At 31.9% G+C, this 23,155-nt stretch overlaps 1 protein-coding gene across 2 annotated transcripts in view; it reads right to left on the reverse strand.

Annotated features, from left to right (window-relative positions):
* Positions 1–23,155, reverse strand: part of LOC111032974 (Down syndrome cell adhesion molecule-like protein Dscam2) — a 65,704-nt gene that overhangs the window by 32,961 nt on the left and 9,588 nt on the right. For both annotated transcript variants that reach the window (XM_022313484.1, XM_022313483.1), the window contains exons 6-9: positions 5,616–5,862; positions 4,133–4,277; positions 2,052–2,203; positions 974–1,084 (exon numbers count right to left, since the gene is read on the reverse strand). In XM_022313484.1, the coding sequence (XP_022169176.1) occupies positions 974–1,084; positions 2,052–2,203; positions 4,133–4,277; positions 5,616–5,862 (655 nt within the window). The remainder of the gene's footprint in view (positions 1–973; positions 1,085–2,051; positions 2,204–4,132; positions 4,278–5,615; positions 5,863–23,155) is intronic.

Here is a 23,155-nt window from a genome sequence, read left to right on the forward strand (position 1 = left end):
TGTTAAGGGGAAAAGCCGAAATAGGGTGAATCTCAGAAATGACAGCTGGCAAAACGTAAACTGCCCACAGTATAATTGGGACAAATGTCATACCTCAACTTAAGTCCGGGCAAACCTTTAGTTCAATAGTTTTGTCCTACAACATTCGCGCCAAACTAAAGCATCTATAACATTTTGAAAATTTCACAGTGATAATATAAAGATTATTGAACAATAATTAATGAAATAATATAGTAATATTAATATTATATTTTTTAATATAATTATTGCTTTATACTCATCAGTCATGGTACCTAGTATTGTAGTATTAATTTTAAAAACTTAAAGAAAATCATTTAAGAAATTACCAGCATGGGTTATAGATATCGAATAAATATATTACAAAATAAGATATAAAATATAGTTCATAATTGAATATTTAATAACAAAAATACAATAGGTAACAACAGGTAAATTTATATCTTATACAGACATTTTATTTATCTATTTACATTAAAATAATGTTATTTATTTTTTGTTACACAAATTGGATCCATGGCATTTCGAATTTCAAAAAAAATATTTTTACCAATTTTCAATATTCAATTTTCTCTTTTGATGCTAAAAACATCTTTGGTACTAATTAATTGTTCTTTGCAATCAAATACGTCTGATTTCTGTCATCAATTATCATTAATGACTGTAATACAATTTTACTATTTTCATAATCGTCACTTGCTACGGGTTTGTCTAAAAAATTATGTTCGATAGTCGATACAAACTCACAACTTATCTCAGTTCGTCTGGGAAAAAGTCGAATTATTACCCAAGTACCGTGAGCCGTTCAAGTTTTTTAAAGGAAATTTCTAAGGGTTGTCCGATTTTGACTTTTACCCGTATGTCGTAACTCGTAAGAACATATATACAATTTCTATACGCATAGCCAGAAATACTGTGATTATACTTATGATATATGGAAGTTGTCATCACTCACCCTTTTCCCATCGAATCTCGTTGATCGGATATCCGGCTACCGGACATTTTATTTTCATGTTTTCTCCGGCCACCGCCGTGATCTTGTTCATCGGTCTCACGTACGGATCACCTGTGGCAGATTGCATTCGATAATTTGACGAACGTATATGGATTTAAGTTTATATAATTATTTCAATAAGCAGGTCACCATGCGGCATGCATGATGCCCTCCCCATTTATCTATATTCTTCAATATTTAAATTGTTCAAAATATGATCTTTAGAATTTTTAAATATATACATAAATATAAATACCGTATTTTTAAATTATTGAGATTTTTTCTACTACTTAAGGGTGTTTTGTGGATATACGAAATTCTGATGTTTTTTTTAAAGCACCCCCTAATAAGCTATTAATGATAATAGGTCCATGAATTTGGGTATAGAAATTAGAAAACCCAAAATTTAGATTAAGTTTATTTGAGAATTACAAAATTTAGAATCTGAACAAATTCATTTGGAGGTGAGCATGCTGGGTGAACCGCTCTGTATATTATAATGGTAACAAATAACAATTTTAATTTTATTGTATAAATATTTGAAACAAAATTGGTCATTTTATCGAGAATTTCGAGAATGGGTTTTATATAAATAATGATGTATTTAAGCAAAAAAGCAAAAATGTATATTTAAAAAATTTTTTAAATATTTGATACTACCCACATTCATATACGAAATTATTTTTATAATATTTTGAACAATGTGTTCCTTGTAGGACTTTTTTATACGTAAACATGCACACATTTTTTTTTATACTTTCATTACAATTGATTATTTAAAATATATATGTATAGGTAATATCAAAGTTATAAGGTTATTTTCATTCCTACAAAGCCATAGGGAACGAATGTTGAAATCTGTGTCTAATGATTTTAGTTTTAATACTATACCATTAATGTTATATAAATTAAATATTAGACAGCAGGAGGTTATCAAGATTGATGACGTATCTACGTGCAAAATTTGATACAAGTTTTGATAATTGTTTGGCACGTGAATGAGTTAAGACGTTAAGTTATTATTCGTATTAAAACTTACCATAGATATTAAGCCTAGCAGAATGCGAAGTAGTTCCTGCTCGGTTATTGGCTGTGCATGTATATTCACCTCCATCTTCCACCAAAACTTGTGAAATGTTCAAATGGCTAACAATATCTCCATGTAACGTAACATATTGGCCAATTAAATATCTGAAAATTAAACTCTTTATACCCAGCGTCATACTGGTAAAAACATATTTTGGAGGTAGTTTTTATAACTAGATGATACTATATGTACTTATAATACTTATGTTATTATATATTATATTAATATTTGTAAACGATTTAGATCTGGTTGAACATAGAGAATATTATAGGCTTTCTATTTATTGTTAGGAAATAAAATGTAGGGACTTAAAAAATTATTTAAGAATGTTAACGATATTTAATTGTATTATGTTTATCTATTCTGTATACCTATAACCTATAATATCGTATAAATGTATAAGTATTAAGTCGATTTGATAATAGTCATTATTTAATTTTATAAAATGGCTTATGTAAATTACGTGTAAATAATTAATTTATAATAAATTACTCTGAGCTTTCAAAATTAAAAAGTAACAATTTATTATAGTTGATAGATGGCATAAATAATATGAAAAATATGCGCAAGACAAATTGTTTATTTCAAATGTTCAGTTTTAACCTATTTAACCTATTCGTGCTGAATTAAAAATAATATGTAGGATAACATTTATTCAATAATTATGCTGCTTTTCTGTTCAGACAAATCTAAGCTGTGATAGAATGACACGATACACGAAAACTGAGCACAACGGCCTTTAGCGTTATTTATCCCGGTTACCTGCAGTAGATCCATAACCTCTGTAGCTATTAACCATCAGTTACATTCATTATAATGTCCACCATAGTCAAAATAGTTAACATATTTTAGATCACCTGCTATGAAAACATTTAACTTCTCAGAGATGGTGGTTTCATACATTTTCATTCCATTTTTACTGAATATGCATTTTTAAAAGGTTTTCCGTGTCAATTTTCAAAACTTTTTACAAGACCTCTTTGCTAACTGATTTCATGCGTCCAATTATTACATAAAAATACTACGAGTTCTTTCATTCATTTAATGTCGATTTTAGCAACAAATGGGTCCATCCACGTGTGAATCTTTCAACGGAATTCGCAAGATCTGACTTTTAGTAGTGAATTCAGTCGGAAGAGAATCTTTAGTCTTTAGACTTTCATTCGGGTATTTACTTTGATGTTGAATTTTTTACGTTTATTTATTTACAACAGTGATGGAACTTTTAAGGACAAAAATCGATTTTTTTTTAATCTTAAGAATTAAACTCACCTTTTTTGGTAACCTTACAGCGTGGGTCGGCAAGAAGGGTGGAGATAAGGCATGTTGTTTAAAATCCTGCGTGGTGGACACAATTACGGGTTTTACTGACAGTTGGCACTGTTTTATTTTGGCACAATTCATTGCGCAATGCTGGTCTAACATTTTCCCTCACAAAATAATATTCTAAAATATTTTGTTGCAAAAATAATTAGTGATTGTTAAGTATATTGGTGTGATAGGCTTTTAACATATACTATTTCGATTATAAACGATTCATATTATCAGAGTCTCTACATAAAATAATATACGACTTACATTACACGTTATGATGATATCTAGATTAAGAATGTTTTTATGTTGATTTCGGATTTAACTGTGTTGATAGTTATATTAAGTTGTTTGTGGATTCTCGGACAGACTTTGATTGATGAAGCAAAATAGAAAATGAATTATATATTTGCTTATTCCAATTTGTAACCAAAATGTCAAATCGAGTTTCTTTTTCAAAATAATTTTTTGTTTTTATCATTACACAAGAGATACAATTTAAATATTTTTTTATTACACGCGTATGTATAAGTATGCTAATTATTGCATGAAGAAAATTATATTAAAACAGCATCGTAACTACCGATACAGCCAATAGGACATGAACAATATTATAGGTACATAATTTTCTTCTGCAGTAAAACATTATTTACTGGTTGTCATTGTACCTATTATATACTTTCTGTAAAGGACAAACGCATATGCTTTATAAAATCACTCACCTCGGATGATCTGGTAATTTAAAACCATCAAGCGACCAAGCCATTGACGGTGTAGGGTTTCCAGACGCGCTGCACTTTAACGACACGGTCGGGCCAGGTTGTAGTGTTTGCTCAATGAACGTGTACTCCATAATTGGCGGGGCGTCTGCGGAAAGGCAATAATTTATATCACTAGTGAACAAAATTTAATTATTTTCATTATTTTTTTTTTTTTTGACAACGAATTTACTATAAAAATTAAACGTTTATTTTATAGAGTTAATTTTCTAACCGTCGAGTTATATGGGTTGTGTGATGTATTACTATTGTACATTTACTCTGGAGAAGTTTTTCTCGACATAAAACTGTGAAGTTTGTATTTAAATTTGCTTAAAAATCAATTATAAACTATAGAAACGAGCCGTACGTGAGTAAGTACGAACACTGGAAAGTTCAAGATACGCTTTATTATTAGTGTATGATAGAGTAAAACTTTTGAATCAAGTTAGATGTTAGAATAATATTTATTGAACTTTGGCAGAAGTATATTTGTCATTAAAATCTATATTAATACTTTCCATGGCTTACAATGGGTCAATAAATATTCAAAGTTATATTTTGATTGCGTATTCAAACTAACTCTATAGTTTATTGTCGAGTATATACGAAACTTTGAAAACGAAAGTCTATATATTATAGAATCATTATATCGAAGTGTTTCGATCACGACCCGCGCTTCTAAACTATATATTTTAAATTGGTATTTTCGAGGTTTATACATTTTCGATTGACATAGTCAAAAATCGCAAGTACGAAAACTTGTCGAAACGTTATTTACGTACACAATGCCTTATAATTGTAAAATTATTGTAAAAAAAATTACAACAAGTTTATATTGGATTTAGACTCGTTCCAAACACGTTGGGTAAACCTATATTATTATTCCACAGTGGTTTGCCCGGACGATCAAACGCTTTTAATTTCGATGCGGTTGTGGTGCGTGTATTATTGTTGTCGCGTGTGTGTGGGAATTGATTTACACGTAAATTGGATTTTTTTTGTAAAAATTTTACTTGCGCTCGGGTGTGCACATTCAAATATCTCATCAGTCATCGGTCGGAAATGATGAAAAAAAATGAAAACCATCGAACCGCTCTCCCCTTGTTACGCTGTAGTGTACCACGAATTTTAATTCCGTGCTCGTGATTTTTAAATAAATAAAAGCGAGGATTAATATAATGATACCAAGGGAATCAGTGTATATAGGAAGCTTATATTGTTACCATTAATTATAATTGTATATTATTCTTATATTGTTATTATATTATTACCATTATACGTGTGGTTATTATAGCCTATAGGTATTATTACTATGGGTATACATTTATTTAGTTTTAGAAGAATTTTAACTCTATTTTTCAGTATATCGTGAACGTCTGGACGGTATATTTTTTTTCAAAAGCAATCACGTGCTACCAAAAATACGGTAAATTGATTTACTCACCACCCAAGCGTACGGTGGCTGCGCTCTGTGCCGTCTCCCCGTCGCCCCTGCGCACCAGACACTGATACGTGCCGCAATCGGCTCGGCTGACCGACACGAGCCTCAGGACGTCCCTCTGCGCCCTGCCCGCCATCACTCTTCCGTCCTTGTACCAAGTGATGGAGTGCTGTCCGTCGTTCGACGAGGACGTCATGCACCTCAGCTCAGTTTGACCGTTCAAGCTCACCGTCGACGTGGCCGGACTGATCTGTGAGAAGAAATAAATGTAATTGCAAATAGTAATAAAATTGTAATATAATAACTTTAAACGAGTCTGTCTATCGTTTTTGAACTTCCCGAATGAAAATCATGATTTCGGCAAGTGAAATACTTTAGTATTTAATGAGCTTTAGCTCACCATAGTTAAAAATCAGTAATCACGATTGTCAGTGGAAGATTTTCAATCGTATATTATACGAGAGTGCAAGATGGTTTAATTGCATAAGAAACAATTTATATGCACGTGAGACCGAAAAAATAGTGGTTAGCACCTATACCAGAGGACGCCAAGGAAAAATTGTATACGGCTTGAAAAAAAGAAAAATAAGTAAAAATAGATGATATACATTCTAGTATCGTGGTTTATCTTATTTTTTACTTATTTTTTTTTTTAAATGTTGATGGCCCGTGAACAATTTCCAGATTTCTAATGTGGCCTTTAAAGATATTCATTGGCGATCGCTGATCCATACACTATACAAAACTTTAAAAACGTAACATCTGTCGAATAGATGCATGTAATATATCCGCGGGGTGTCCGTCATTTTAACGATTAAAAACAACAATACAAATAGACAAAAGCAAACTGGCCATCACGCGATAAACTAATAAACTATATACCTAATATTATTTCTGAGGTGATCAATTTGTACAACTATACCTATAACTTTATAGTGTACACCGTAAATCAATTATTACCTTATTTTATTCGACCGCCGAACGAGAATTTTGTGTGCCGTCCATTGTGGTGATGTTATTATTTTATTATATAATAGTAAATAGTAGGTACCTATATAACGCGACCTTGTCGAACGAAAGCCTTTAATTTTTACACCGCTGAGGCGTTGAATTTGTTTATACGCGATTTCATAAAATATATATATACTATATTTCATGTGTATGAGTGTGTGTATATGTAGTTAAAGGGTTATGTTAGTATAATACTTAATGTTTTTAAAAAAAATCGGAAAGTTGGAAGTTGGAAATATACTTTTGTCATGCATGCCAACAGTACACAACTTTAAATAATATATGAACATTATTACCTCCGTACAATATAATATTATGTTATATATGATTTATTCGGAGCGTTTGTAAATTTTATGGCAGGCCAATAAGACGGAGAAATAAATAGGGATGCCAAAGTACACCCTTCCGCTCACCCAAAAGGCTCCTCTAGCCGCACCGTATATCGCGGAGTCGCTGAACTATATAGAAGGCGCTAGCTTATAATATATATTTTATTTTATATACGTGAACAATAAAACGGATTACTGCGCTAGACGATAAACGGGTAGACAATTATTAGCCGGAGTCGCGAGAATTGTAATTTAGAAAGACGTTTAATAATTGAAAAACGTTGGAAATCTGTCGATCCGTTACGCGTTGGTGCGCTTTCACGCGAACTCCACTTTTTGTCGAAGTATGAGAGTGCACATATATGTATGACATATAAGCCGGATCAGAAGATATCAAAAGCCACGGGAGACATAATATTATGATATAATATTCGTATAGACGTATTATAGTTGGATTTTATTTTATTACGATTATTATTTATAATGTAACATTATTATAACCTATTTATAAGAGTTAGATGCACCTGCTGACTATATAATAACTGTGTTGCATAAGAACACATACAGGGTGATCCGTTTTAGTTTAAAATCTAACCTGCCATAAACTTTGTTACACAGAAAAAACAATTTTTTTTATCTTTGAAAACATTTTGCAAAAATATTTAAAAAAAAGCAAATGTATAGAACATAGGTATCTCATATTATATTAACAATTTATTGTGTTTTTAACGTTTCTCCGAAAGTTATAAAATAGCGGTTTTTGGTACGTGGGTTTTTTTAATTCTCCATTGGGAATCACGTTTCCTATTTTTTGTAAGCATAATATTGTTCCATAAGATCACTGCTATTACTTCTCTGTTTCATATTTCCGCTTATTTCGGTTCATGATTTAATTTAAAAAATGCAAGGGTTACATTAAGATTGTTTGGTAAAAGCCACAATAGAGGACGTGCTGATCAAAAATACGTTATTTAAAAAATATATAAATACAAAATAAAATAAACGAAATAACAATATGTCTTTAAGACAATTATATTTTCACAACGGGATAAATACATTATGTCGATATACGAGTATGAACTACGTAGTAATAATTAGATGCAAGTATTGATAATAGTAGCACATATCAATCTTCAAATGGAAATTCGCAGTCTTTATACTAATATTATAGGTAAGTATTATGGGCAAGACAAATAATAGACGAGTGTAGGTGAGCAATCGATAAAATACAGTTGTCTACCATCTATGTAAGTATCCACTGCAACCCAAGTTTTTCAAACAGAATCTCGGACTTTGGACGTATTCATTCAAAGTATTATATTCCATGGCCCAACGTCATGAAAATTCGTCGAATATCGGATATGATAAAATGTTTATTAAAAATGTAAAAATAGTAAAAATGACATACTATTGTACGTTAACGTTTTCACTGTAAACAATAAAAAATCGAGTAGACCACGTATATACTCGAACAACAATATACTTTATTATTATACGCCATGTTTTATTTATTATGTTTTTCCGAACAATATTTATTATACCCACAACAAGACCAGAGGAACTACTCGTTATTCTCGGCAGAAATAAAACGTCTTGTTAACGTGCGTTGTGTGCCTATGGTGATCGTAACGTTCTCTAAACCAGGACGTCCCATAATATTATTGTAACATTGTGGATAATGGACTGCTATATTAATGGACATAATATTATTATAGAGTAGATCGGAGTCCATTGGCCGACATTTCCCCCGGGAAGACCGCCTGGTAAATTTGCCGTAGCGGCCGACATACGACCTACACTATTATGTATACTATTGGCGGTAATAATTTGGAGTAATTGGGGATAGCAGGTAAGGATAACCTAAATCCAACAGATTCTATAATTTAGAAGTAGGCAGCAATAAGTAATTAAAAGGGGGGATATGAGTATACCTATACCGAGTATAATTAATAAACTCCGCGAAACGTCTTTGTCGCCAGTGTCGACGTTCAAACTTAAAACACTATATATAGGTAAGCCGTATAAATATTATACGACTGTGTAATTAGCAATAAATTACTAATTACACGTTGAAGGTCTTTGCGAAGTTGAGACGCAATAAACAATCAGTGGTTTTTCACACATACGCTGCAATACATTATAAGTAATTGCAGTGAGCTTTCGAAAATTCTGGTTGTTTTCAGTATAAAAACTCAACGGGAAAAACGCTCATCGCCTCGCGAGATCATCAGATTTCGATAATTTTTTTTCTTTTATTTGAAAACTGAAGACTTTAAACTGATCACATTGGTGTCCGATTTTACAAACTTTATTTTTAGAAGTTTTAAGTTTATGCATCACAAATTGTTGAGTATCTTGAAATGTATTTTTCTGGCGTTTTTCAAAGTTAATTGAAAATTGGAATTCAACTCTACTTGATTAAAGTTTTCCTTTTTTAGTTCAGAAAAAAAATGATCGAAATTCTCGTCTATTTTATAAGGCGTGATCGTTTTTTTTCTGGAAATTCGTTTTTGATCTCTGAAATGGTTTGATTTTATTTTTTCGTATTGCCTTTGTGTGGCCACCACGCCATGTAACCATAGAACTTGCATGAATTTTTTCCTGTTAATAAATAGTCGGCTTCGGTACCTTAATATAATATTATTTTGAATTAATTGGTTTGTGAAAACCATGGTTTAGAAAGGGCTACTGAAGTAATCATACTTATAATTTAGAAACTCAATTTCTACACTATATATTGAATATACAGAATACGATTTTTGCTACATTCTCTGCATTTTCATTCTTTTGATATATTTAATATTATCAAAGTGATTTAAGTGTTAAAAGTATTAAAATAACAGATTATAACACAGCGACATATTTTTTGCATTAATAATTTAAGAGAAAACTCTAAGACTCAGAACTTTTTTCCTTATTTGTCGTGTTTAATTTGGTTTCTTAACTTATGATTCACAGCTTAAGTGGTTCTTGATCGCATGAAACCGTTTTTCTCTAGTATTTACATGACAGCCAACAATAGTACTGACTACCAGTATTTCACTGCTGCAGAGATACGGGACCACTTGTAAGTTACTTCAAATTAGTATTTAAATACATTTAAGATTTAAAATTACCAATAACAAACCTCTTAAGAAAACGGTCTCCATTTTAATTAAAAATATAGTCAGCGCCTATAATTATTACTAGCATCCGGGGTCGAAGACATTTTTATATACCGTCAGACGGATGGAGTTTTTATTTCTTACTGCTCGTTCAGACGAAAATCTCGAAAACAACAAAAACAAGTGCAGCGCGATTATTGCGAACCACCGCTGTGTGTGACGCTAGCAAATTAATTTCAATAAGTTTTTATCGTATTACCCCGCGCACAGTCAACGTCCCTTCTTTTTAATCCCGAAACGCGCGCACTCTCGAAACACGGTTAATTTCCTGAAAGGCTACCCCCCCCCCCCCCCCCCCCCCGCCACAGAATCCCACTCACCCGGAGGACTTCCTCTATCAATATACGCATCCCATTCCATTTGTATACGCGTCACATTTTTTAGTGAAGTGGAATGGATTTGTATCTTATTTTTTTTATGGGCACGCGCATGTATAATAGGTGCTGTAAGAGTCTTCCAGGAAAACTGGAAAATATGAAACAATAGTAGCATGCAGAAGTAAAAAATATATATATATATTTATTGAAAACTACATAAAGCACTGCATAGTGTGTTTTTGTGGACACTGCAGCGGTCAACCACTACTTTAAAATGTCCCCATTTTCCCGGAAGACCCTGCAGTGGCACATTGTATATTATAAATTTTAAAATTTAAAAACGTTGCAAAAGAACACACTCTCGCTCGAGCAATCATATTATTCAAACAATATATACCATGTAGGTCGACTGCACCGCATTAAACGTATGTACCCACATTGTGTGTGGGCTCATAGGCGCGCACGACCGCGGTGGACTGAATAATTGTACACAAGACCGGGAAACTCGTGCGAGTCGGAAACTGCGTGAGTATGCGAGCAAGAGTACACACGAATGTTGTAGGCACAGCGGAGTGCCGTATAAACGACATTCGTTTGGTCTGTTACATATTATTTTACGCGCAAGTGCACGGCGGCGGCGGTGTCCGTATAAAATGTATATTATACCTGTATAATAGTCAAGTCGTTTATACGCAGCGATCGCCGAAATTACACACCATTAAACTTAAATTTTTTACCCCACAAATCCCCAGCGGGTAGACAATAAAAGAAGCGAATTGTAATAATAATTGTAATGTGATGTTTTGTGCGATCGAACGATATGCGATTGATCAAGGCGCATTGTTGATAGGTCGACGGAAAAAATAACTTTAAGTTGAAGTCTCAACGTTCGATTTGTGAAATCAATGGTATTATTATTTTTATTGTTATATGTTTAACATTAAAAGTTTAAAGTTAGTATGGACAAAATAATACTAATTCGATTCTCTTTAATAAGATGGCAAGTGCTTTTTTTTAATTACCTGCACTAGAGCATAATTTTATTATTTTTAATAAACATCTAGTACGTTATTGAAAATGTAATTGTTTATTATTCGTTCTTATTATGCACACTAGATGCAGTGGTGTTCAGGTACTGCGTCAACTGAATTTCTATTAAATCAAAAAATATTGTTTTATTTCCTTATACTTGAATTATATACCATATATGGCTAAGTAAATTAGTTAACTGGTTCAAACCTTAAGGTATATAGTAACGGGTACTTATGTTTAACGTTACCTACCCAATAAATATTTTAACCTAGGTAAATAGTATTATTTCTAAAATTATCCTAGATAATCCGAATTATTAAAATCTATATTTTAACTATAGTTAAGTTATTAAGTTATTTCGAAAACGAAATATTCAGTAAAGTTAAAAAGTTAAAAAGATGAAAAATAATTTATTCACAATAGTTTAACCTTTGAAAATAATACTCTGCAAATGCGATCAAACGAAAATATATCCGAGCGCTGATCTAATATAATATTTTTGAAAAACAAACTCTATTATTATTGATGATATATTTTTCCACGAAAACCTGATAAGTTCTAATATTATGCCCTACAGCGGTTGCTGTTACCCATACCGCAATAACCGTGTTATATGCGCGCGCAGTGTATTATATGATAATAATAGTATGTAGGTAGGTGCGTAATAATATGTTAAGCCTACAGTAATGGTTATTGATTTACGGACTCGTTACAAACCGCCTACTACCTACACAAACACTATGCACGTAGTCATGTATGTTGATATTTATTTTGTCTGCATAACCACGTGAAAACATATTATATTGTATGTACAATGTACCTAATAATATGTAATAATTATGATTGACGTCGGTTGTTTGTATAATATGTGGACATTATTGACGGTAATACGTTAAACGAATTGATGCTTTCGTTGTGCATTGTTATTCATATATGTATATTTATTGCCACGGTCTGCTGCAAGGGTATACCCTTCGGTGTGCAGACGTAACGTGAACGACGAATGCTACAGGGTGGCAGGAGGGGATAAAGAGCAACATAAGTCGATATGATCGTAGAATGATTCCAAACAGGTTCTTAAACGACTTTGCTTTCGCGGATTCGTATCACAGCCAATAATAGCGATGATCGATCGAAAGAATATGTATAATGAGTATATCATATTTATGCCGTCATCAGAATTTATATATTATACATAAAAAAAACAAACCATGTTTTTTCTGGATATATCGAGTTATATTAAGGATTTATATGAGTTGATTCATTTTACGTAAAACACTCATTATTTCAGTAAACATTAACGCTGTTGGAAAATATTTCTTTCATATTTAAAAGCGGAATGTTATTTCGGAGTGTTTCGATCTATAAATATCAAAATATTGTACAAGTAGTTTATTAGTTATAACTTAATAAATATTTAAAATTTAAAGTTTAGATGAGAAAAATAGATGGAAAACTTAGTAAAAAAAAATGTATATTTATGTTTAGGAAAATGTTGTTATAACGAATTAAAATTATGGAAGAAAAATATGTTCAAAATCATTAATAGTTATTGAAATAATGAGCAGGGTCTCGCATTAAACGGATCACCCGGTAGAAGGGATTTGACTCTGCAACAACCGAGGATCTGCAGCCCACCCGTTGCTCCACGGGCCCAACTCTATTTGCAGTGTACACACAACTACACAAGTACGACTCGCCGGTCCTAGTTGATTTTTCTCCTGTTACATATTTTTATTTCGGACACGGATCAGCTATTATTATTATTATTATTATTATAGACGCTATTATACGCGCGTGTCGGCGTCGGTGAAAAATGAATTTCACCGAGGCCGGAATTTTTCAGAGTTATTTCACAGGAACAGTCCGCCAAGTATATAATATATATATATATATATATACGTAGTCACTGCAGAAAGACCGTCGGCCGGAATGATTGATTTGTCCCGAATGATTGATGTCGTGTGCAGAAAAGCGATTCCGGATTTTCGTCTTTCGACTGCCCTCGGAACGGTGGCGCACATGCGAGTATGTGCGCGTAGCGGGATGCTAAGATTTTTAAGTCCTAGACGGCGGCGGCGGTTATTTTATTACCGGCCAAACTGACCCACGGGGACTTGTGCGGGCGATATACACACGCGATAACACGTATATACTATATAATGTGTATTATATACGAATACAAGGCCGGAAACCAGCTCGGAAATCGTTCCGGTCCGTCGTCGATCTCCGAAAAGTATATTCGAACTCTAACTGGGCCAACGCCGAGATCCCAGAGAAGTAACATATACGACAATCGTATTTAAAATATATTATTGCAAACACAGAGAGCGAAAGAGAAAGATTCATTATTTTTTGCACAACGATTTCAATTTTTTTTAAGTCTATACATCGTGTAACGTGGATTTAAAAATTTTTTTTTCCAAAAAAAAAAACCTTCACACTCAGACTTTTGAATATTATTTTGTAAAATTAAAAACCATTCAAAGATACAGGTAAGTAATTAATTATCATCCAATACTACGTTTCATACGCCATAATTTGATTGCGATATTACCTTAATAAAATACAATAATTAAATAATGGTTTAAATTTTTCTCGAGTATAATATCGGTATACATTCACTGTATGTAATAGTGGTTGGTTATATTTATATTTATACACTCATATTATAGCATGCTATAATAATTTAATTTAAAATTCTTGTAAAATAAGGTAAGTATTGTAATTCAATTTGTAATACATATATTTTTTTAAATAAATCTTTATAATAACGATGACACGGCGAAATAGATATGCGATTTCGGTACATCACTGTCGTAATATAATATTATCGTTAATAATTTAAAATAATTTATATTGTGAATTAATATGAATATTTAACGGGTTTCAATTTTAAAATATTTGTCATGATTACAGTTTACTGTTTAAAAACTAGACACCTGCAGGCTGCAGAAGATATTTATATATGTATATCAAACATACTATACATAAAAACGTTGATTTTTGTTTGTTTTAAACACGATTTACTTGTAAAGTATAGAGATTGCTAAAGTTCGACAGTATATGGGTCTTTCTACAATTATATGTCATTATCAGGAAACCGACACAGTGATCCAAAACACCATGACGCATTGATGCCATTATTTTATATTTAATTAAACTCGGCGCTTGTAACGTTGGAAATTTACGCAATTACGGTTACAGAGAACATGCATGCCTCAAAGGATTACAAACCACGACAATTACACGTTGAATAAAAATAAATTCTAATTTTTGATTAGTAATTTATTGTGAAGCGAATTGTGTAATGAACTTAATTAAACAGTATAATATTATAACGTCATTGTACTGATTTTTTTTAAAAGTTAAGTACTGCAGGTTCAGATTAGGTAGTGGACGTAATGCGAAAGCAGTCCCCACTAGTGGACGTAATGCGAAAGCAGTCCCCACTCCGGTTCTCGATACCATGAAAAAAAAAAAAAAAAAAAAAAGGTTCAGATTAGGTTATACGTTGGTTATTTGTTCAAATTTTTGTAAACGGTTGATATTAAAATATAATAATATAACTCTAAATAGTTGTAATATATTAGACCTCCGATAGACGATTTAAATAAATATACCGAAAATGCTATTTTATTTATTGTTTTGTTAAGTTATAAAAGAAGTGAAGTATTTAATAGCAACATAATACACAAAAAAAATATTTTAACGTACTTAAAAATTTAAAATAGAAATATATGAAAATTTAAGTATCAAAAGGTAAGACCAAATGTCATTGAATAAAATGTTGAATATTTAAAACTATCTAATTCATATTCCACAAATGTGAAAATATAAAATGTACATTAAGTCAATTTAATCTAAAACGCCATTCATTATAATTACTTAAAAATAGTTTAATATGTATCATTTTAAAGGAAAATATATTATCTTAAACAATGAATTAAAATTGAATTACTAGTTAGAGTTTTAGAAGTAACATATATTTTGTTACAGACTTGAATGGTATGACAAATATTTTTATTTTACTTGCTTGAAAGCAAAATGTATCAAAAATATATGTTTTATTCAAATATTTAAAAACTAAACAGTTTTATTAAAATTCCAGTGCATTTTTCTTTTGCAATGGTTAGACAATATTATACAATAACGGAATGTGAGAATGTTTTTTTTTTTTGAAAATAGAAGGTGTAAATGGTTTTTACGAGACAAAAATGTATATAATATGCTTTTATACAATTCTTTAAATTGTTTTGCTGTTGTTAACCATGGAGAATATTCAGATGGAATTTTGGGATCAAGAAAAGGGGGGGGGGAAATCGTAATATTTTAAGTATTGTTTAAACGAGGAACGCCGTCACGAATAAATTGAATTCGTATACCGTGTATGTCTGCAATGAAATTATTATAATATTTTGTCATAGGTATATCACACGCGTGCTGTATACCGTAATGCACTAGCTGCATGGTACATGTAACGGGCGAATCTCATTAAAGTGTACTTCTGGAAGATTACATATTTTTCATTCGGAGAGTAAAAAAAAAACGGTAAACACAATCGGAACGGTTTTTTATTTTAAACAGGAGACACGGTTTAGCGTGCATTAGTGCGTCGTGCAAATGCATAATATTATGTATGCAGGCGTTCGTCTGTCTCACCAACGTACACGAACACCATCATTCCGTCGAAATTCGTGAGTTTTCCAAAGCGTCTACCAGGGTTCGGACCCACTAGGACAAACGGTCGTTTAAGGTTGCACTGCAGAAAGGAGTTGAAACGAATTATTTATCCACGCATTATCGGAATAATATTGGAAATTAAAGGACCAAAATATCCGTTCGATCGAAATTTGAGCGTTTTACACGACCTCCCGCTGTTCGAACCAACTTTATAGAACAAACGGTCGTTTAAAGGTTGTCACACACCTATCGGGACGGGACAGAATCAAAACTTTTCAATTTTCAGACAAAACGTATTATTTATTTACATATCATCGGAATAGTTGGGGAAAACAACTAAATTTAGAACGAATTTAGTTAAGTCGTTTTTAGTCTGTTGTTAAAATTGTTATATTGATATAGGAAACTTCAAAATACTTTTATTTATTTATTATTTTGTTATTTTATTTATTAATATATATTTATAAACAAACAGTTGATATAATACTTATATAATATATGTATTACATTAATTACAATTGTTTGCACACCTTATGGAAGTAAGTAGTAATAATAGTTTTAAAGTTTTAATAATTTTTGAATTAAAGAAGACAAACTAGTTAATACTTTTATAATAATTTAATACAATTAAAATTTAAAAATAAATTTTGCACGATGAGTAAATTCAAACAGTTCAGATACGCAAAAAATGACAGAAGGTTAGCTAGATATTAGATTGTCACAAATCCTTTGAAAATATACTTACTAACGTTTCGGCATCCGCCAAAATATTATCCAATATAATTTAAACTCTAATTTGAGTGGATTCCGTTTCGTTCGGTTTTGAACTCCTGTTTAAAAGTTGAAGACGTTTAATTATACCTTTTCTCTCGTTATGCCAGTTGTATTACGTTAAAAATTAGTGTACAGGGACTTGGGTATAAATTCTTGACAAGTTCAACGCGACCTACTCTCGTGCGATAAATATACATAGCTGGTTTTAGGATGCGTATATACTACTACGTCTAAACCGGGGAGTAGCCGGGGTCAATTAATTTAATGAACTTTATTCAACGAAAGCGCATAGAGGATTGGCTAAGTCACTTTACACTCGCCGGCCCAAGTCCGGTTCGTTAAGTCAATAGAATTAAATACGTCCCTTTAATTATTTTATAAATAGCCTTAAGGGCTTAGACTACAGTTCGATGTTTAAAAACAATATGAAACGTATCCGAAAGAATACAGTGAATACAAATACAACTTTTAACTGCATGTCCCGATCTGGGAGAAAACAAGGAAGTAGAGGTAACAAACGCGACAGAATTGACGTTTTTGGCGAATTTTCGTTTTCGTGAGAGCATGGTTTTGCTCATTTTATTACTTATAATAAACACTACTACAACTACTACACTACGAACCCTATTAGAAAAGACAATAATGCAGTGATTAACGAACATTTGTGTATCGCAGTACACGATTGTATATTACTACGTACAGGTTGTTCCACAAACAATGCTCACTCTCATTCTTTCTTTAATAAAACATTTATTCAGATTTTAAGTTTGGAGTTTTTAAATATATTTTAAGATCATATTATTTTTTGAATTCTTGAAATTCTTTTACTTATTAGTTATTAAGGAGTTTCCTGAGATGATGTAAAATTTTGTTTTGCAATTGAGAATCTGCATGTTTTTACTATAAATTATTTAAACGATAATTATGTGAAGAAATAATTTACGTAATTTAAAATGTTAACAAAAAGTTTCTCAGATATTAATAGGTTTGTATCAAGGAATATTATAAATATTATTATCTTTAAGTAAATAGTTTAAAAATAAATAAAACAGATGTAATAGATTATTGGATCTAATAATTGACTATCCTTTAAGGTACTTCTCATATCTTCCAAAATCCAAACTTATTATCTTTGGTGCTCTAAACTAGATAACTCAAAAGGTACTCGTTAAAATATTTTGATTTAGATACATATTATTTTTAAATTATTCACTATATCTTTTAAAATTTTTTTATCGTTATCATTTTTTAAATGTATTCTTTTTTTTAATAATAACGTGCATTTTTAATTCCTTTTTATAAAGCAAATACTTCAATGCTCATAAAAATTAATTTTTGGATGAGTAGTTTAAGAGTTGGTGGAGTGGAATAACGCAGAGGAACCTCACAGAATGTGACTCCCTTTTCCACTCATCTAAACTTTAAATACTTATGTCTGGTAAACTTCTTCTCCTAAATTTGATATTTATGTATCGGAAATACTACAAAAATAAAATTTATTCTAGAGTAAGGATTTAAAAATTGTAAGAAATATAATGGTTTATAAAGATGGTTCTTTTGTAATAACTTAAATCTATGTAAATGTAATATTTTCATAAGCGTTACCATTTTATGAAATTATGGAAATAATGCAGTGCGTCTTATGTATAGTTAAATGGATCACCCCTTACACGTACACGTATATATTATATTGTGGTTCGTGTAAAGTATTATTGGTATTATAACAGTAAACGGAATTCGGTGTCGGCGCAATGGTCGGTCGGCGAGTCGAAATTGGAATCGGCTCGGACAAAAACACGTACTCGGGAATACACACACACACATATATATATATATAACTCCCGGGACTCGCATAATGCGTCGTGAAGTATCCCAAACAGATCGTAAAAAGAGCGCTATTGCAATCGTAAAAAGATACAGCTTTGCGGTCCGGTGAGCCGTATATTTGACCGGGGTATACGAAGTAGGTATGTACATTCTCGTTCATATAATATATATATACATATATACATACTATTATATATATATGCACTTTTCATAGGCGCAGGGCATTGCTTCATGCGCGTATAGGTACGACTATACACTATGTATATGCGAACAGACGTACCCCAATGCTATATGACGGCGGTGATGGTAGCATATACACGGTATATATACGTATTATTATAGTAGGTAGTATTATAATAGTTGTAGTGGTATTATATTAGTTGTAGTGGTGGTAGTATTAGTATAAAGTATTATGGTATTAGTAGTGTTTTGGTGACTCGATATTATATAGGAATTCAAACGAAACTTCACGGTATCCCTTTTTTTACCCTTTTACGTAATTGGTTTTTTTTATCGTCATTTCTGGGATGACTATTAAAAAGTCGCTATAATTTTTTTTTTTCAGTGAAATATGTTTGTATGTTCTCTTTTTAAAATTGTTTTTTTTTATCGTTTTCGACTACTAGAACAAATCGATACAAATATATGAATTTGCCCACACTCTGCATAATCTTATTTGTGGTACTGCATCAAAGAATTAAAACTAAAGGATAGTAATATTATAATGAAGAAATGTAGGAAAATTAAAATTTAAGTTTTTATAAAATATAATAATATACTCTTTAGTGAAATTCTAGAGTGTTCAAAACCCGTCTAATATTATAAGTCGTGGTTAGATTTTGGTATAATAGTTAAGAGTTTTAAGGATTCTCTGAAAGGAAGAGGGGAATTGTGGAACGTATTCGGTGTTTAAAACGAGTAGTACAACCTGTACAATATCGGGTATTCATACGTTTTTATGTGTGTCTCTTAGAAAAAACTATACAACAGTGTATAACAATATTATGAACATTTAAAATCGTATTTATTAGAACGGAGTAAAGGATAAAGTGCATTTGAGTAGAAAGCGGCAGAAATGATGCAGCATAAATCATAAGTAAGGCAAAGTATACAGTTCAGGGTATACTAGCAGTGTGTTTCTACCCATTATTATGTAAACTACAAGAGTTTTAACACCGGGTCGGAAGGGGGGGGGGGGTAGTGCGCATAAGAATATAATATCCAATTCAATGTTCGTGTACAATACATACGCAACAATAAAAAAAAATCCATTGCGGAGGATGAAATTTCTGTTTCGTATAATATTATCGAGATAAACATTGAAATAACGGAAAATACAATATTGCTGCCACCGCAATCGGTACATTTCGGGACGCGGCATTTATATGAATAGAAGCGTTAATTTCCAAATCTTATTATTATGTTCTATAAACGATGAGCCTATATAATAATACTACATTTCATGTGTAGGAGGTGTATGAAACGTAAATTGGAGTCAATTGTGCTAAATTCGTGATTTTCGGTACGACGCTACTAATCTTACCAAACTTTCGCGGGGCCAAAACACTTTTTACGACTGTGTTTACTCAATAACAAATACCCATTTTTGTTAAGCTTTTAATTTTAATTTATAATGAAATATGATCTTTATTACTTTAATCGCAAATAAAACAAATTATTAAACGAGAAAATATTAAGAACTTATGATTTATTTATAAGAACAATTATATATATTTTAGTTTAGACGAACTTTTTAAATAATATTCCTAGTTAAGTTAGTGGGACTGATTTTCATTATATGGTTAAGATGACCATCTGTTAATCAATACCAATTATTATTTATAAAGTTAGTTTTCGACAAAGCAGCTTTGCGCATACATACGTAGAATCAGACATTGTACATAGTTTTGTAGTCTAGTTTTTAATACTAAGTATTTAGGTATACTTGAACAAACATATTAAATCCAGAACTGTTTTCACTATAAAGTATTTGGAATTTGATTACATTTTTAAAATCAAGACTTCCTAGAACTCAATCATTCTCAACTGTAAGGTAGCTTTATTAGAGTTGGAAATGATTTCGGCTTTACTGCTTCCTTCACCTTTGGGACGTAAAGTATTGTTTAATATTTGCACTACGTACTCGGCTTTTTGAAATCGGTAAACCTAACTTCATACTCAGATTTAAGCTTTTTCTTTTGTAAAATTAATGAACTGACTGATGTCAATACCTTCATTATCATTAAAAACGGTTTTAAAGTTTGGAAAATCCTCACAAAGGACATCGATTTTTCTTGCAAAACTTTTGACTTCTGACAGTAGATCGCAAATTAATTTTTCTCCACCTCGTAATTTGAAATTCAAGTCGTTGATATGTTTAAATATATTACAATACGTCCATTAAAATGTGATAGATTCGACGTGTTATTTTTTTGGAAAATCTCGAATAGTTTTTTGCTCTTAGACATTTTTATCAATAATTATTTGTATTACGAATTTGTAACATATTACTGTAGGATAATATATTTTTTTGGGATAGCTTTATTTGTAAAAACTATATTATTATAGGTATAATCAAGGGACCATCATGGTCCTTAAAAAATGTGGCAGCAAGTCGGTGACCTCCATAACAAATATTATGCATTAACGGCGGAATCTACTGCTCGAAACTTTCTCGGAATTCGAAAACAGGAAATTTGACAAGCGCCATTCTCTTGTCACCACCCCTGTCTTATAGACAAGTAATTCACGCGCGATAATTATTGTAAAACGAGGCACACGCTCACTATAATAGATTCCACGAACACGTGTAAATACGCGTAATCGACTGCACCGGGGTGTATACTTAGGGCAAGTATATACTATTGTATGGGCCTCTGTCGGAGTCGTCATATAACAAAGGGATTTGGCGCACTCATATATATATGTATGTAAAATATTATACATTACTCCTTCACATACCACAAGCACATGCGTGAGCGAACATATTCTTCGGGTGCGAACAGGGTGAAAACGTGTACGTACCAAACATATTGACGTATATACAGATTACAGACAGTATCTAAACAAAGTACCACATCTCGCAGGTGAGTATTAAATGATAAGTGCAAAACTTTAAAAAAGAAAATAAATCGTAATAACAATACAATCTTAGATAAACCATAATCATAAGCGTAAAATGTGAGATAATAATAAATGCACATAGCGATTCATCAAGCAAGCTCACCTCTTTATTTCTCATCAATAATGCAGCTATTAAAAATCTGATTTTTTTTAGAAGAAAATATACAATCTAGACGTAATCAGTATATAGGCTTTAAGAAAAAAAGATTGAACATCATTTGGAGAAAAAAGCCACACACTGATGACACTTTCAATTTCATTTAGATCTTATGTGTTTTAATTTTTTTAATTTACATTTAATACATTTCTGCACCATGTACGTTTAAGTCGCCTTGGGGGTCTACCTGGATTGAGGAGGATAATAAGTTCTTGATTAAAGGATTAGAATAAGTAGATAGATGTTATAATACAATTCTTTATGGGAACATTTAGCTTCGTCATGAATTATTTTCAGGTTACAATATTTGTGTAGAGTATGGTTTTTTGTATCTTTAAAAGTATACTTGTAAAGATCTCATTTTCAAACTATCGATATTTTTGTACTACAGTTAATAAAAGATCCATGTGGAGATATGAACTTTTGTTTTTCAAATGATAACCTCCTCCCATTTTCCCTAGACTTAAATTATGTAGTTTGAGGAGGAATAATATATACATGCACGCAAAATCCCTTTGACACACGGAGACTCCAGAATTGTTATTAAACGTTTAAAAATTCTTTACAATTTCCGATATTATTTCCCGGGTTGTGCATCCCGTATAATGCTTTCAGCTCATGTGAGTGTATTGCAGCGAATGTACAGCGACGAGCGGGGGAGGGGAGGCATTTAATATATTCGGACCGATTTGGAATTATTGTGCCCCCGCGGATTGCACGCGGCCGCTATCGCCGCCGACGAGAGCACATGCAATAATTTACATAGGAACAAAAGCGTTTCCATGACGATCGGTTGAGGAGGTGGCGGCGGCGGTGGTGGTAGATGATTGTTACGACGCTGACGACGGCTTTCATAATAATAATAGTAGTAGTAGTATAGTATAGTAGCAGTAGTAGTAATAATAATAGTAGTAGTAGTAGTAGCAGTAGTAGAACAGTAATAATAATAATATAATAATATAGTGTGACGAGAAAGGCCACGACGCCGAATTTCGAACGTAATTAACATCGGATGTCGGTTTAACACGTTTTCTCGGGGCCGGAAGTTAAATGACCGCGTAAAAGTGTGCAAGAGGGGGTTGACGTCGTCGTCGGGAACTGTTTATATTCTCCGCGTTCTCACCGC

The sequence above is a fragment of the Myzus persicae genome, unplaced genomic scaffold, assembly GCF_001856785.1.
Source record: "Myzus persicae strain clone G006 unplaced genomic scaffold, MPER_G0061.0, whole genome shotgun sequence".
Taxonomy (NCBI): Eukaryota; Metazoa; Arthropoda; class Insecta; order Hemiptera; family Aphididae; genus Myzus; species Myzus persicae.